Genomic DNA, 17,044 nt, shown 5'->3' on the forward strand with positions numbered 1-17,044 from the left:
TGACTACGTGTTCGGGCTCTTTTGTGGCCGATGTATCAATCAGTCGCAAGTTTGTGCTACCAGCCGGATGTATAACCAAGAACCGATGAACAAAATTATGCGAAGTTCCTGGACATTTGATATATCTATTTCTGTTTACTACCGAGGTGAAATACAGGGCATAAGCTCAGCAAAACTCGGTTTAAGTGCTTGATACTCCTCAGAGCAAACACACGTCTTTTACTTATTCACAAAAGAAAGAAATATGTCAAAATTTGTGGGGCTCATTTGACCGTAAATATTTGCACGCAATTCCTTTACTCCTGGGGAGGGAATTCCTAAGCACCAAACAGGAACACTGACGAAAGAAAAGGCCAAGACAAGCGCACAGCAGACGTCCCTACGCAAGCCTTCGCTGTGTGGCGAGCAACCGCCGCCGCCGCTTCGTGACGTCACGGTGGCAGCCTTCAGGCCTTAAAGTCTAGAGGGTGTTAGTTCTACTGCTAGAGTGAGATCCTCGCAACTTTCCTCAGCACACCTTGAGAAGCGATATTCTGTGCCACTTGCTTCGGCCGTTTCATCCCAAATACTATTTGATACAATCTCGAGATGGTGCCTTCATGAGACAGTGGGACAGTGTTCTCCCACTTTTTGAAAACTCTCTCATGAGTCAGTGGGACATATATGTCTCACTTTTTTTTCAGTAAGCTACTGGCTTGATTTTGATGAAATTTGTTTTATACTATTTCCTTGTAGCTTATATGAATATACCACAGCCGGTTTTTATATGACCATGCCGAAAATATAGGCAAACCTACAAAGGGTTAAACTGAAAAGTTTTTTTTTAATACAGTAAACTCTCATTAAAGGGAAACTGAAAGGACCAGGAAAATACGTTCCATTTAACAGGAGTTCTGTACACTAAGAAAGGAACAGGGGTGCGCAATTCAAGAACGAAACCAATCATATTAGACGCAGTTCCATTTAAGCAGCAGTTGCGTTTAAGAAATTTCCACTTACTGAGAACTTGCAATATATGTGGCGTATTTTTTTTTCGAAATGAGCTAAATCCAGAAAACGAAACTAGCTCAAATATTGCTCCATTGGCAAGTACATTCTCTCAACCTTCCTCTAAAAGAGTTATTAGAACGAAATGGATCAAATACCAACAGCTACTTGTGCTCACAGATCTCGTTTCAAAACGAACTTGAGCCAGATCCATGCGCTGTATGGATCGAAATGAGTCAAATCCAGTATGCCAATAGCAGAGCGCTTCAGCGATCACGTGATTCAGCAAACATGGAAGCCTCTGTGTGATTTCCCACCTAGCCTGACTGCTCTGCCTGTTTTAAGTGTGTTTCTGCAAGTTTTTTTACCCCTTCGGAGCTGGATTATCATGGATTCTGATGGAAGTGAAGAGATTGGCGAGAGATCTGTCCCCAGACGTCGACGACATCGTGAACAAAAGCAATGTCGACGTCGGCGACGCAAGAATGTGCCGCTGCTGGAATTTCAATAAAGTTTTTTCAAGAATACCGCATTGAATTCAATGTCTCAATTCAATATGAGCCAAATCCAACGTTATCATGCTAATAATGGCGAAATCAGCTGCATATTTTTTAATTGATTGTGGCCAGAAATTTCCCCTAGGCGACATGTAGAACATGTAACAGAATAGCTTTGACAGCGTTGTATTTAGTTTGCATAGCAAATTTTTGCCGTTTTCTCAAATTCTCTTTGGATGGATTTGACTCATTTCGAAAAAAAAAAAAAACGCCTCATAAACAAAACGCGGAGGAAAATCATAGCTAAGACAGTGTAGATGTTCTGAAAAAGCAGTTTGAATGTTTTTACCCATTTGGGGTGTAGCGTTCCTTGATTTCTGGAGGTAGCTCTCCATTCGGCGCCAGCTTCTGGATGTACACATCACTGTTGGCATCAATGATTGTGTGGTCAAAGTCGAAGACTATGAGATGCTTCCTCACCACCTTGCCCTGTAAAGTCAATGACCACATTATCAGCAGTGCTCACCATGGTCCCATTTCTCCACAAGTGAGATTCTCACGAGTTTGGTAAATCTCAACAGCACGCTTACGTAAACCCAACGAGCCTAAAGCCTGGGTGCCCCATTCTGAAACTCTCTGCACAAAACATAGTCTAGATGTCTAGATTTGCTTTTATGTAATTAAAGAATAGCTACACAAAGACAAACACACTATGGGCAAATGTTCTCATTCATTCAACATTAGTCTAGGACTTTTCATCATATTTTCAGACAATTAAGGCCTAGGTACTACAAAATGCATACCTCTCCTCCATGCTGTTATGAGCGACAAGTTCTTAAGGGACGTTTCTTACCTAGCTTTAATCCACGTAGACAAGTGAGCACCACTAAATTAATTGAAACAGCACAAACCAGCAGCTTTTACAATTTATGCAGCAAGCTTTTATGCGTAGCTTCAAGTGCCGCTGTTAGACGCTATGCCTATTGCTGAAAAAAGAAGCCTGAGCTTTCGGTGTTCACAATCGCTTCAGTCTTGAAGCTCACAAGGCACTGACACCGTGAATTCCAGCAATTAAGGAAAGCTGCCCAGCAGGCTGTTTCAGTTGAAAGCACTTGAGCACCCCTACATTCAACTATACAATTGTCTGCACAGTGCACAGAACTTGTACAGAGAGATCTGGAGTAAACTGTGTCCTTTAGTGACATCTCCAGTCGAGTAAAGGATAAATGTTCATTAAACAGTACACCAGTCTCGTAACTACGACACCAATCGTCTGAAGCTGAAATTGTCTTTCCTGTCACAAGCATTCCATAAAAGACCATCACAAAACATTTGTTTACCAAGGCTGTATACATTAGAGAGTTTTAGGATTGGGTACACAGGCATTTTCGACGCACACCATTTTCGAAAAATAGTGGGCATGCCCAAGAGTGGCTTGCATTTCACACATGTACATTGGCAAAAACCCCAAGCATATGCAGATTCTATTGACCGATACCACATACTCTATTGACTGCACAGGAGGTGCAAGTTGATGTGGCGTAAGCTAGGCTACGGATTAAATATAGCTACATAAGATCCCTTATAGAGAGGTTTAGATCCGGAGTGCCAAAACATTACACAACACAAACTCCCGGACATACACGATTGATGTGCAGCAGGACAGTGCCATTACCCAGGACACTTAACAGGTTAATAGAGAGTGGCGTTAAAAGTGCAGCTGATCTTTTGATGAGTCGGTGTGCCGACCTGTGCTTTTTGTTGACTTTAAGCTATGTTGCAGCAGAAACAGCCCAAAACTCCCCAATGCAAGGCATACTATGACAGAGAAATGCAGCCCATCTACATTTTCGTCACTTATCTTTTCGATGGGAAAAGGAAAGTTGGGCCCACATATCACACTTCAGCCAACGTTAGAATGCAAACACGATTACAAGATACCATATTCAATCTGGCAGTTGCACTGAAGGTTGCGGCAGAAGACAACAACAATGTCGAGTTTAACGAGGCTGTTCTGTGCCGAAAAAATATAGCAATACTAGAATACTCCGTTCTTTCTTTTTCACTTCGCAGAGCTTTTCAGATTTTGTTGTACTGTCAAGAAGTGTAGTTAACAGCATTCTATTGCATCAAGCCAATTAGTATCCGAAAATTTCAGTCTTGAATTCAACTTCGCGAAAATTTCGCCGTTCTGGACCACTTAAAACACCTCGATCACGCTAAAGAAAGACCGCCAAGCTGGAAGCAGGGCGCCCTACTTCGGGGAAATGGACGCCCCGACTGTTATGTGAAAACGCACAGGCACGTCCACAACCCTAATGTTGGCCAGCGTATCTTTTGCAGTATAAACATGCGGAAACCTTCCGTCAGACAAAGTGCACGGCTACTGCCGGTATCGTGACAGCGGCGTATCGCATTCGGACAAGTGGCAAATGAACCGGGCGACTATCGGCACCGGTTGGCTGTTTGACATTTCCGATGCGGCGCTGCATGCACGCTGGCGCCGCAGTGAGCCCATTCATCATTTACCGCTGCAAATCCCGACCCCGCATGCAGGCAGCTTCAATGCTAACAATAAAGGAGCGAAAAGTGAACGCACACACGAAACCGTTTTCGGCGCTTCTTCAGATTTCCTTTGCCGCTGTGCGAGGCATATGTCGGAGCCCACGGTTCGTCGCGGGCTTCCATCTTCCATCTCCAATGCTTGTGCTGCACGTTCGCGGAGGGATTACCGTTTACGACCGGCGAAGCCGCTCTCTGGAGCCAGCAATCCCGGGGATGACAATGGCACGGCTCGTCGGTGCCCCACAGGCGGACCGCCCCAATTTAGCGCCGTCCAAGAGGGTTTCTCGCTCGCACGACAGGCGCAAGCGAGACCGGGGAGACAGTTTCAATCTCCCACGGAGATTAGAAAACCAATTTCTGAGCTGGCCTATCGGTCCGTGGCGCGTGCATTGGGCAAAGTCAGCTTTTGCACCGAGCTGTAAACAACGGAACAGCGCCTGACAACAGCTGATCCGACGGCGAAGAGGAGGAGAAAAACGATTTGTCGGTCCAGCCAGGCCTAGCCTTTCGAACCTTGCGACGAACCTGTCAAACAGGGCGACAGAGTTCGCAGCAGAGGGCGCAGCCTGTGAGTACAGCAGGCAAAAGTAATAAAAGCGGTGCTGTCTGTAGTACAAATATTGGAGTGATACAAATGCAGTTAAAGCGTACGCAAGACAGATCAAAAACATGAAAAGATACTAGTATGTTATTTTTTCTTTTTTGCCATCAAGTATGTCAGTGCAAGGGTACTGGTACCAACTTCATTGCTTTATGAGCGTAGTGCTTGAACTTGAAATTATCAATACTCCACAAACTACCGACAATGGTGCGTAAATTATCTGACGTGCGCCATGTGAATTCAATGAAACGATAGGCTTCGGAGGATAAATGCGGCCGGAGGCGTGCCGATCTACTACCGAAGCTTGACGGCCGCACGCCGTCAATTTGCACCCATACAAACGACATATATTAACCATAAATTACATATATCAAAAACAGAGGCCCACGTACACAATAATTGTAATTTGTTACTTAAACTCGGTTTCTGTATGCATGCCGTCTGCTGCAACGCACCTCGCGCCATCTACATTATTAAAAGAAAAATCTAGAAGAATTAAAGAATATTTTTGCATTTTATGCAAAGAAATAAATGTGAAGCTTCTTAATTAGAACTAAAAAGTCAGTTTCCTAAGGAGAGTTCCTCAAAATCTAGAACGTCCTCTCTCTCTCTCTCTCTTTTAACTTGTCGTCTGCTAACGATTATTCGCACATGCTGTAGACAAAACGGGGATCACGCGACTATTAATTCGATAACTTAATTATGGATTAAAGAGGCTCCAGCGCTGAACCAACAAGAAACGGAAACTGTGGCGTACACCGGTAGAGCGTGGACCTACGCGTTTCAAGGTGAGCGCCCGCTTTCAGGTGCGCAGCAAAAACTAGAGCAAAAAAGCTGCGGACTATCCAACTGTTTTCCTCGGACACAAAAGAAGGAAACAGTTGCGTTCACCGTTCATGGGGATCGACATTCCGTAGTACTCACCGAAAGTCTCCGCGTGAACACGTTCTTGGTTGTTTGCTCCATTATCCGTCGACCGACTATATATGATTCATACTTTGAAAAAAGAAAGAACGTCGACTCCGCAGGGCTGCAGGCTGAGCGTCAGAGCTGGGCTACGTAGTTCATGGGGAGACTATAGCTATTCCGATTGTTGCCGAACCCGGCATTCACCTACCCGGGACGCGATCCGATAAAACTGCGTCGAAACTTCAGCGTCAACTTGTTGGTCTACGCGGCTCGTTGTTGACACAATGCGGAATACACAGCTCAAGGTTACACTTGCTCATAGCGGAGGCGCGCGCTACGATAGTTGTTTATACGCTATTTGCGGCTGCTCAGCGAGACCGACTGGCGCCTAGGCACTCGCGCGCGCCTCGACAAATCGCCACCGCTCGCTCGGCTCTGACGTATGCGCGTGCGGTATGTATGTATGTACTCACAGCGCGCCAGCAGGTCTCGCTGCAGCTGTTCGAACGTGCGTGCGAGAACAAATAACGATCGTGTTCGCGCTCTCGGCTGACAAGCGAGACGAGATCCAGCGGAAGCTAGCCGCACGCTGTTCTCCTCCTTGTTGATTGCACGACACGCCTGCATGCACGTCTCGGATCATTTTGCCGTCTTTGTTTGCTTTCTGTCTCGATCGTGCACCTAAGAACGCGCTCGGATCAGAGAAACGCACGTATGTGAAAACGCTAACTTCGCCTCCCAGCAACAACCACGGGAAGCGTGGCGGGCACCTGTGCCTTCGGAATACATGCACGCTCCCACTAAGTTTTTTCTTTCGTTATCTCAATCTCCTGTGATTCAAGCACACCTCTATGGGTGACAGTCTGCGATTGCAAATACAATGCAGTTGTACAGTGGTAGAGTTTGTGGCTGGTATCAAAATGCAGTCCTGGAGTAATCATCTCCTACATGTGTTCATTGAAATTAAAGGGAAATTTGTAAAGCTATAGCGACACCACAGGGTATCACCTGCTAAGTCTCTCACATTATCTCATTGCAAGATCAATGTGTATTTACCTTATCAAAAGAAAGCAAAAATATACATGTGATCGCTGCTATACTAGTTCTATACTATGTCCAAACATCTACATGAAAACCAGATGTGTATAATGCAAACAAACACACTGCATTGCACTTAAGAAAACTTTGTGCGTGTTGATGACAGCTTGAGAAAAAGAGTTATTCACAGAAGAAATTCCGATTTTGTCCTGGCATGTCCTAATGCCATATCAATTTCTGCATACGAGCAAGGCAGGCACTGTCACCAAGTTGTATCTATGATAAGGAAAGATCCGTCAAACTCTCGTGGTTGACCACTCTGCGTGGCAGGGTAGCAAGCAGTGGAGAGTGATTAGAAAAGGTCAACTGTACATTCCTCTTTATTCTGTACGTTCAAATGGAAAATGAGTGTAGAATCAGACTTACAAAGGCTTGTCCTAAAAAGATGTTTTCTCATTTATATATATAAACTGTCATAGAAAAATTTTACAAGATACAAGAAAGAACAGGAATGAACGGTCCTGCTGCGCAGCCTTGTATAAAGGGTGCAGAGATATGTGCTAAGGCGTGATTACGCTGTCGTAGGCCACACTGCCACATTCAATAACAATAAAAAAAATTATCATAAAAAAAAAGGAGAGACAGAGAAACACATATATACAAAGGACAAAAAAAGAAAGCAACATTTCATGTGAGGAGAAGGCCAGCACTTACAATGCGCACAGTTTTTCTTGATGGGAAGATTAATGAATGGTAAATACATGAAACAAGCTGAACAAATCAGCTGAACACCAGCAATGTATGAGAACTCAACATAACTTTCCTCCCATCACAGCAAATGTAAGGCCATGAGTTACACGATTTCATCAAACACCTTAGAATTATGCAGATGAAAACATTCTTACAAACACAGAGTCAGCAAGGCACCTGCACATTCTTTTGTTCCTGTTTGTTAGTAAAGAAAAAAAGGGTGTCTTCCATTGGGTGTAAACGCAACAATTTCCTTACAACACACTATGTAGCTTTCACAACAATACAAAATTGCATTCTAAAAATACGATCAGCTGCACTTGTGTCGGCACTACACAGTACACAGCACTGGACGCATAGCAGAGGTAGTGGTGCTCCTATTCAGTTTTGCCTCCTGTTGTCACTACCTCGCATAAAAATGGCACGCTTTTTCTTTAATGTCTAACTCGGTGCAGCTAGCAACATGAATAGCGACGCACGCGTATTTGAAATAGAAAATAGAGAGAGAGAAGTTAGCTCGGGCATGGCAATAGGGCAAGCCGCAGTGGTGCCGAGCTCGGACGGATGACTCTTCTGGTCCAGCCAACCATATCGCACACTGCTTTCTGCACGAAACGAACATCACTGAGGTACTGGTGGAAATCAATGCCAGTGCTATACACTCGTGTGTCTTAGTGTTCATACAGCACGACAATTAAAAATAATAATAATGAAGACGCAACAGGGCCGAACGCAGCACTGGAACATTCACACTTTGGAGCCAGGCATCTGTTGTCCAATGTCATGACGCGACGTGATGCCGTAGACCTGTGACAAGTGGTTTGGCGAATTCCTGTAGCCGGCCACCGTTTGGAGATGCGCCCGCGGAGCAGCGCGCGGAACAGTCTTGATCATCACACCACCATTGCCACTACCCAGAGAACTGTGGGGGGGTAGCATTGTCTGTTGCGTTGGTACCGTCTTTGCATACACCATACGATGCCCGGCCACGTGTGCGTGTCGTGGGAGTGAACTCGACTCCGTGGGTCCCATGCCGTTCCTCTCCTTTTGAGGTTTTGAAGGAGTGCCCTGGACGGTCTCATATTCAAAGTAGTTCGATGACGGGCGTTCTGAACGAGACCGATTGGACATCGGTGGTGGAGGCACTGGCTGTGATGAACTGCTGCACGTGGGATCACGAGACTGTGAAGAGACCTGCTGTTGCTGCTGCTGCTGCTGCTGCTGCTGTTGCTGCTTCTGCTGGAACTGCCGAAGGTGTAGCTGAATCTCGTTGAAGTTGACGTAGTGGCTGTACTGGGTTGGGTCTACAAGTCCAACACGGCTTCCTGGCCTGTGTCAGAAAATAGCAGTGCAGTGAAAATTTGTAAATAATGCAACAGACTGCCAACCACACAACACACTATTATTGAAGGGAACACTAGCATGATAAGGCTGTAGTCTGCTGCTGGTGCTACTCTGCAAGGTGGTTGTGTGCTACTCAGCCAGTAATATGAAAAATGGCCCGCTGTACTAGAAATAAAGCGACTTAGTGTAGAAGCTTAGGCGTGTTGGTGAAACATCGGAAGGAACACAGCGTAATAGAAAACGGGGACAAAAAAGGGTGACAGCGCTGTGTGTGCAGACACATGGCGACAATGTGGCGACGCACACAGTGCTGTGGGTGCATCGGCCTTCCTTGTCCTCGTCTTAGTCAGTAAGTCATAAAACTCACAATATTACTGTGCTTGCAAAATTACTGTACATCGTATAAGGTATGTGGCCAACAAATGTGGGAATGCACTAAATTTATAGCTTGCTGCTCAGAAATTTAAGCGAAGTAACCACCGGGTATTTCTGATTCTGTGCTTGAACGCGCTGTATGTTTGCTTCACTGGGTCGCATAAGATGCTGTGCCTCACAAAGACCACATGAACAGCCCACATCCAGTCCAGAGACTCGTATAAAGGGAAACTGATAATGGAAGTCCACTTTGCGGCATATTACGAGTGCTGAAGTAACAGGGCCAACAGTAAAAAACATCTACCAACTGTACCTGTTACAATACTAGTCACTGCTAACTTGAACAATTCACTAGCTTCACAGCTTTGGTTCTAAATATAGATTAAAAAAGAGGGAAGCCTTACCGTTCCATTTCCTTAAATATGTCGAAACTTTGTGACCTTGAGTGGACAACATCACTCTCTCGTCTCTGCAGAAGGGGAAAGAAAAATACCAAAGGTGGTCAAAAGAGGAGGCTTGATTTTTTTGCAGTGAGATATAAGAGAGTAACATTCGCAACACATGAGAAAAATGCAGTGCCACCGCAAAGAAAGCAGAAGCATAAATTGCTGGTACAGCACGAAAAAAAGTAAGATAAAATAATAAGAAAGCAGGAAAGAAACAGTGCGCAAGGCAAAGCCATTTGGCTGCCTGGCATGTTTAAAGGAGCCCTGAAACACTTTTCTTGAAGCCTATGCAACACATTGGAATGGACGCCATGCCCTTCAAGGAATGCGCTCTAAAAGAAATTTTGCAATGGGACCTAATCTATAAATATGGACACATAATGAGTGAAGTATTCTTTTTCATTACACACTGTCCCTCAATTTATCAGTTCCTTTAGTATACTTACTGACTCTTTGGTACTTCACAGAGGTGCCTGCAGGCAACAAAGTAACAATGACAGAATGGAACGGATGTGTTAATAAGTTCCACTCTTCTGTTTTACAAACCCTAAATGGGTGCATGTGTTTACAGAAGCTTTTGCTCTAAAGCAATTCTTTTTGGCCCAAAGCAATTCATTTCAATTTACGTCACAATTAGTAGACTACAGTTAAAGACAACAATCAACGTCCTGTATGCTTTCCCTGACCTAACTGTCTGTTCAATTTATTGGGTTGTGCCCGACATATAAACGAGCCCCTAAAAAAAATAAAATTCCCCTTCTTTCATTGCCCTATCGCTGATATCTACAAGTCATCACACCTGCTGTAGCACCACTGCCAACATCTTCTCTAATCTATATGCGAGGTCGTAGCCTCCTTACTGCATACTCGCAGCAGCAGTGTCACAGGCTGGAAACCATTCCTTATATTAAAACAGTGTTTCAGTGCCCCTTTCAGCATTCTCCACAAACATTCATCATGACTTCATAGTTTGCAGCATGCACAACACAGGAAGCATGCACTTATAAAGCCTTTCACTGCAAGCAAGCGTAATGCAGTCATAAGGTGCTTGCACGTGGATCATGCAGAGTGAAAACAGCGAGTGCATTGCAGTTGTGTGATGATGGTGGTAGTGATGGCGACAGCGAATGCAGTGATGATACCTGAAGACCACGCGAAGTTCTCAGACTAAAAGATCGACCAAATGATGTGTTTCTCTGAGGACTGCAAACCTGCGCAAATGAAAAGACCGAGCGACGCAGAAAAACTGCTGAGTTGCTGCACTAGGAGTCCTCGGCTTATAGTGAACTCTACAGTGCCGGTTGAATGAAACAGCTAAAGAGTTGCAAGAGCTAACTTTTCAACCAGCATATGTGAAATCCAACATTCATTCTTGTGTTGATCACCAAAGGGTTACAATTTGCACCATATCTATAGAACAGTGACCCTAAGTGCTATGTGCCCTTAAATCCAGTCTTCATTCACTTTCTTGGGATTCTAGTGAGTGAAGCTGCCCTGTTTTCCACTACAAAACTAACAAACAAGGATATTTTTTCTTAGTTTGACAACTTACTTATTCTTTAACTCTTTTTTCTGTTTCATTATCAAATCTACATTCTTTATGCCTTGTTTTTCTCAATTGTCCTTCATGACACTTCTTTCGGTACAGCTTTAGTGCTCTTGAGTTACATATAGTAAAATAAGGAAATTCACAGCATCGAAGCAGGGTCAGTAATTTTAGACCCTTTTGTTCATCATTAAGATGAGAAAACAAGACACCACCATCAATGTAACATGGAGTACAACACAAAGAACACCTTACCACAACTTGAAACATTGTTCACATGCACATACACGTCTTGTGCAACATATGCACGATACGCATTAAAAATATCATTAGTGCTTGAATTGTCTGTGGTGCAGACACCTAGTTCTGCTTCCGAGCTCAATTAAAGAACAAGAGAATGAGCATGTCACATTCAGTTCACACTTGTTGACTTTGTAAGCTGACAAAATGTGAGGTAGTAAAGGTCTCGCTTAAATTACTGATGCTCACAGCAGTATAACTAGTGCTGTTATAAGACATTCATCGAACGTAAGAAATGGGATCCACGAGAGGATAATAATAATTAATAATAATTGTTGGGGTTTTTCGTCCCGAAACCATGATATGATTATGAGGGACACTGTAGTGGAGGGCCCCGGAAATTTCGACCACCTGGGGTTCTTTAACGTGCACCCAAATCTAAGCAAGCGGGCCCCTAGTATTTCGCCTATCGAAACGCGGTTGCCACAGTCAGGATTCGATCCCTTGACCGTCAGGTCAGCAGTCGAGCACTATAACCACTAAACCACCACAGTGGGTGACCCACCAGAGGAGAAAATAGAAAGCTTGGGCAACACATAGCAGTGTGTGTCACCTAAACACACTACGTGTGGATCTGGAATGCTTTCTACAGAGTAAAATGAAAGGGCATATTTGGGGCGTCTTTCTGTCCGACAACAACAATCTTCATCTATCTCGCATACCTTTTCATGTCATGAATGGCGTTTGTACTATCAGCAGAGCGTAATCATTCTTGATAGGAAAGTGGCGAGTGCTGAGTTTTCAAGAAAGGACACGCAAGCAAGCCAAATGACAATTATTGCTGTGGTACGGAAAAGACTCTCCAAAGGGTGCAAACCGTTTTTAGAGTCTAGGTGCTAAGCATAAAGCAAGCATTAAGTTGCCAGCAAAGCACCCGCATGTACGATAATCTCCTTCGTGCTGAATTTCCTACGATTTGAAGCTCTAGCACCTGAAGTCAGTATATCTCAATCAATCGTTCACTAAAAAAAAATTGGACCATCTCCCCGAAGGGAACGCTGATGGGATGCGAAGCAGCAGCGTTGCGCACGGTTGGCGTCACGGGTTGAACGGCGCCAACGCGGGTGCTGCGGTGAGCGCTGGAAGATTCGTTTGAAGCGAAACTCGGTGTAGCGTTTACTGGTGTAAACGCTTGTTTGAAACGCAGACACGGGAGGCAGCCGGCAGTGCGGCGCTCCGGCGGGTGAGGGAGAGAGTGACGTACACGCGCACCTGCGAGGGAAGCGTGCGAGGGGTGCGTGACGTAAACGCCCAGCTGCGGCGTGATCTACTTGGCACCGCTCCAACACCTGCGCCGAGGGAAGCGCGTTGCCTCGCATTTGTGCGGACGGACAGCGTTACAAAGGCTAGTCAAAGAGCTGCTACGCATCTAAAAGGGAACCTTTATTTCTCTACAAGAAACAGAGGGATATCAAAGAGGCACTTGCGAGAACGTGTTTCGGTGCACTCTCTTCACGTTTCTTTTTTCACAAAAATTTAGTAAAGCGGCATGTGTGCTGTAACTGAGCAAAAAGAGAGCACACACTAATAGCAAATATTACCTTAGCCTTTGGAAAATATCTAGCTTATTTTTTTTATGTGCATGCATGTGCACCATCATTCCATCTTTATGTACTGATAGCTGCATTAGTGGCGTGGAGGATGGCACCCACCATATGCCATGCATGTTGCAGTTTTTTAATTCCAATTGACTGAAAAGGCTCTTCATATTTCTTTCCTGTTTCAATGCTAGCAAGGCAATCTGTTACCAAAGAACGTTGTACCAACAGGGAGACGGTAACTGTGAAGTCGCAGAGTGCTTTCTAAGGCACTGGAGTCGAAAGAAAAAGGACTCCTATTACGGCCGCCGCTGCCGGGATTCGAACCGCCGCTGCCAGGATTCGATCCCGCGACCTTCGGGTCGGCAGTCGAGCGGACCTCTGTTATATGCTCCCCTATTACGGAAACAAATAAGTTACTTCTTCCCCATACACCAGTGAAATGCACAGTGCAGATTCGATGCTTCTGTGCTTTCTGTGTGGGAATTGTGCAAACAGACAAAACAATGGCTCAATTATTTTGAGTGAAGTCCATTGCACTCGGGTGCATGAAGTCATGCCAGTGTGTGCGTGGCTGTCACTGTCACCATTATTTGCACATGATAATGAAAATATGGTGTCCCTGGTCATCGCTGTGCTTCCGTGTTATGCTGCTCGACCACAGATGAACGGCATTGGGAAACGGAAAGGGTGCTCAGGGCCACATGATGTGCAGAAGAGAAACACTAGCCATTTCACTTGGCAGTATTTATATTAACTTTGCTTTTCACTAGGCTTGTGCGAATAGTAAATTTTAAGTTCGAAGCGAATTCGAAGCGAATAGTGATTTTGGTCGAATAATTTCGAATCGAATTCGAATAGTATATATCACATATTATAAAGAAAAACGAGCATATTTGTCATGACCCAACCAACCTGCACAACGTTTAATAATGTAACAAGGCATGTGCAAATGTCATTCTTTTAGGTTCAAAGGAAGTGGAAGCAACTTTGAATAGTAGCAGGACTTGGCTTTCGGTAAAATGCTAGTGATAACCTGTAAAATATGTTACGTTTTAAAGTTTACTACACTTGGAGCATATAAGCCGGTATAACAAGTTTTTAAACTTAAGGGTAATATGTTCATTTAACCTTGAAGTTGGGCTTCGTGGCAGTGCGGATTTTCCCTGGAAAGGTGTATTCACGGTATAGCACCGCTCCACTGCAGTGAAACCACCTTTACAGGGGGTTACAAGCGGTCTAATATACACCTATTCGTTCATTTCGAATACTTCTGTTAAGGCGTTTATTGACGGCGGGATTGGCGGCGACGATGCACAACAACAGAGCGCAGACTTGCAGACTCTCACGAGCACGAGGGGCGTGCTCTCCGAGAAGAGGCGAAGAGGGCGACCCACTAGGAGGCGCTCGAGAGGACGACCCATTACAGCCTTCCAATGCTTCTCTACAATTACCCCGGGTACGAAAAGGGAGCCGCCTGGCGACCTAACAGCTGGTCACTATGAGCGGGTCATGGTAGGGCTTGAGGCGCTCCACGTTGACAATGTCGCGCCCTCGACGGCGCATGTCCGAAGATGGTTCAATAGGTTCAATCAGGTAGTTGACCGGGGATGTGCGTTCGACGACACGGTAGGGGCCTTCATATTTGGGTAGTAGTTTGGAAGAGAGGCCAGTTGCAGTGGTAGGGACCGAGAGCCATACGAGCGCTCCAGGGAGGAACGTGGGTGCAGAAGTATTGGTGGCACTGCGAATGCTCTTCTGCCGCTCTTGGTCCTGCGTAGTAAAGGTCCTGGCAAGCTCGCAACACTCCTCAGCAAGTCTGGCTGTGGCAGAAATAGGCGCACACTCAGATCAATCCGGCTTGTATGGAAGGATTGTGTCGATTGTGTGCGACGGGTGCCTGCCGTACAATAAGAAAAAGGGTGAGAAACCAGTGGTGCTTTGAGGGGCGGTATTGTAGGCGTAGGTGACGAAATGCAGAATCGAATCCCAATTTGTGTGATCGGCGGCGACGTACATCGAGAGCATGTCGCCGAGCGTGCGGTTAAAGCGTTTGGTGAGCCCATTCGTCTGCGGGTGGTAAGCAGTAGTTTTGCGGTGAACAACGTTGCACTCTTTGAGGATGGCTTCGACGACTTCCGACAGGAAGACACGGCCTCGATCGCTGAGCAGCTCCTGGGGTGGACCGTGGTGCAGCATAAACCGGTGGAGCAGGAAGGAGGCTACATCGCGCGCTGTAGCCGCTGGGAGGGCGGCAGTTTCGGCGTATCGCGTAAGGTGGTCTACAGGGACGATGGCCCAGCGGTTACCAGCCGACGTCAGAGGAAGTGGCCCATACAAATCGATGCCAACGCGCCCAAACGGCCGGTCAGGGCAAGGTAAAGGTTGTAGACCTGCTGGTGACTGGTGCGTTGAAGTTTTGCGGCGCTGACAATCGATGCAGGAGCGAACGAACTTCTGCACGTAGGGGTACATCCCTCGCCAAAAGTACCGTTGGCGAATGCGGTGGTATGTTTTCGATACCCCAGAGTGGGCACACTGCGGATCAGCGTGGAACGATTCGCATATGTCAGAACGGAGACTGCGGGGTATTACTAGTAGCCACTGGCGGCCGTCGGCGTTGTAATTGCGTCGGTGAAGGAGGTCGTTGCGAATAGCGAAATGGTGGGCTTGACGACGCAACGCGCGAGTGGATGGTGTTGCCGATGGATCAGTGAGCAAGTCTATTAGTGAAGCGATCCACTGATCCTTGCGCTGTTCGGTAGTGATGGTGTGAATGTCGATGGAAGAAACGGCATTGTGAGACATTGAGCTGTGGGTATTGTCGTTAGGCAAGGGGGAGCGCGAGAGTGCGTCGGCATCAGCATGCTGGCATCCGTTGCGGTACAGCACACAGATGTCGTAGTCCTGTAGGCGAAGTGCCCAGCGGGCGAGGCGGCCTGATGGATCCTTCAATGATGACAACCAGCATAGTGCATGGTGGTCGGTGATGACATCAAATGGGCGACCATGCAAATAAGGTCGGAACTTCGTAAGGGCCCAGATGATCGCCAGGCATTCCTTTTCGGTGACGGTGTAATTGGTCTCGGCTTTGGTAAGCGTACGACTTGCATATGCCACGACATATTCAGGGAACCCTGGCTTGCGCTGCGCAAGGACAGCGCCAGGGCCAACACCGCTGGCGTCTGTGTGTACCTCTGTAGGGGCCGTAGGGTCGTAGTGGCGTAGTATGGGAGGCGACGTCAACAAACGACGGAGCTTCGCGAAAGCTTCGTCGCACTCTGACGACCACGAATTGAGCGGCCCATTACTTCCGAGGAGCTTCGTCAGCGGCGATATGATAGTCGCGAAGTTTCGAATGAAGCGCCGAAAGTAGGAACACAGTCCTACGAAACTGCGCAGTTCCTTGACGGACGTAGGTTTGGGGAAATGGCCGACAAGCCCGCGAGATCAGCATCGCGTGATGGCGGTTGACGGGTCATCAAGCGCTGCCGGCGCAGCTCCTCTAGCTTTGGCACAGCGTGATGACCTCTGCCACTGTGCGAGGGTTTTTGGCCAGCAGCATGGTGAAGGCATCGTCGTCGATGCCTTTCATAACATTCCTGATTCTGTCAGACTCCAGCATGCTCGCGTCGGCTTTTTTGCACAAGTCAAGGATGTCTTCAATGTAGCTCGTGAACGATTCACCTGCCTGTTGTGCCCGTTCACGTAACCGCTGTTCGGCTTGCAGCTTACGGACGGCAGGGCGGCCAAACACGTCGACGTAGCGGTCTTGAAATCGGACCACGTCGAGAAATCGGATGCATGGTTGTTGTACCACATGCCTGCCACACCCACGAGGTAGAAAACCGAGTTGCTCAGCTTGCGTGCTTCGTCCCATTTATTGGGGACACTCACCCGTTCGTAAATCGTGAGCCAGTCCTCCACGTCGGTGCCATCCGCGCCGGTGAAGACAGGAGGGTCGGATGCGGGGGACACCGGGACAAGCGGTCGGAGCAGGAGGCGGCATTTGCTGAGCGGCGTCTTGTGGCATGGTAGATGGCACGGTACAGGATCGAAGCTCCAGGGGCATCGAATGGAGACCGAAGTTGTGGTGACGGTACAGCACTCTCCACCACTTTGTTAAGGCGTTTATTGACGGCGGGATT

At 46.6% G+C, this 17,044-nt stretch overlaps 2 protein-coding genes across 19 annotated transcripts in view; both read right to left on the reverse strand.

The window, feature by feature from the left end:
• Nucleotides 1-5,777, reverse strand: part of LOC119387198 (pyridoxal phosphate phosphatase PHOSPHO2) — a 107,897-nt gene extending 102,120 nt beyond the window's left edge. For 2 of the 8 annotated variants that reach the window (XR_007415395.1, XM_049413420.1), the window contains exons 1-2: nt 4,084-4,553; nt 1,834-1,973 (exon numbers count right to left, since the gene is read on the reverse strand). Coding sequence is in view for 7 of the 8 variants with exons in the window: in XM_049413420.1 (XP_049269377.1) it covers nt 1,834-1,973; nt 4,084-4,179 (236 nt within the window). In the remaining variant the exon portion in view is untranslated. Of the gene's footprint in view, nt 1-1,833; nt 1,974-4,083; nt 4,554-5,574 lie in introns of those variants that run through there. The other 6 variants (XM_049413421.1, XM_049413419.1, XM_049413418.1 and 3 more) reach the window with 6 other exon arrangements.
• The window catches only part of LOC119387204 (partitioning defective 3 homolog), a 179,741-nt gene that overhangs the window by 74,857 nt on the left and 87,840 nt on the right, over nt 1-17,044 (reverse strand). For 7 of the 11 annotated variants that reach the window (XM_037654520.2, XM_049413404.1, XM_049413407.1 and 4 more), the window contains 2 exons: nt 9,471-9,535; nt 8,155-8,677 (listed from right to left, as the gene is read on the reverse strand). In XM_037654520.2, the coding sequence (XP_037510448.1) occupies nt 8,155-8,677; nt 9,471-9,535 (588 nt within the window). Of the gene's footprint in view, nt 1-7,972; nt 8,678-9,470; nt 9,536-10,654; nt 10,724-17,044 lie in introns of all 11 variants that reach the window. The other 4 variants (XM_049413405.1, XM_049413408.1, XM_049413411.1 and 1 more) reach the window with 2 other exon arrangements.

The sequence above is a fragment of the Rhipicephalus sanguineus genome, chromosome 3, assembly GCF_013339695.2.
Source record: "Rhipicephalus sanguineus isolate Rsan-2018 chromosome 3, BIME_Rsan_1.4, whole genome shotgun sequence".
In the NCBI taxonomy this organism is placed as follows: domain Eukaryota; kingdom Metazoa; phylum Arthropoda; class Arachnida; order Ixodida; family Ixodidae; genus Rhipicephalus; species Rhipicephalus sanguineus.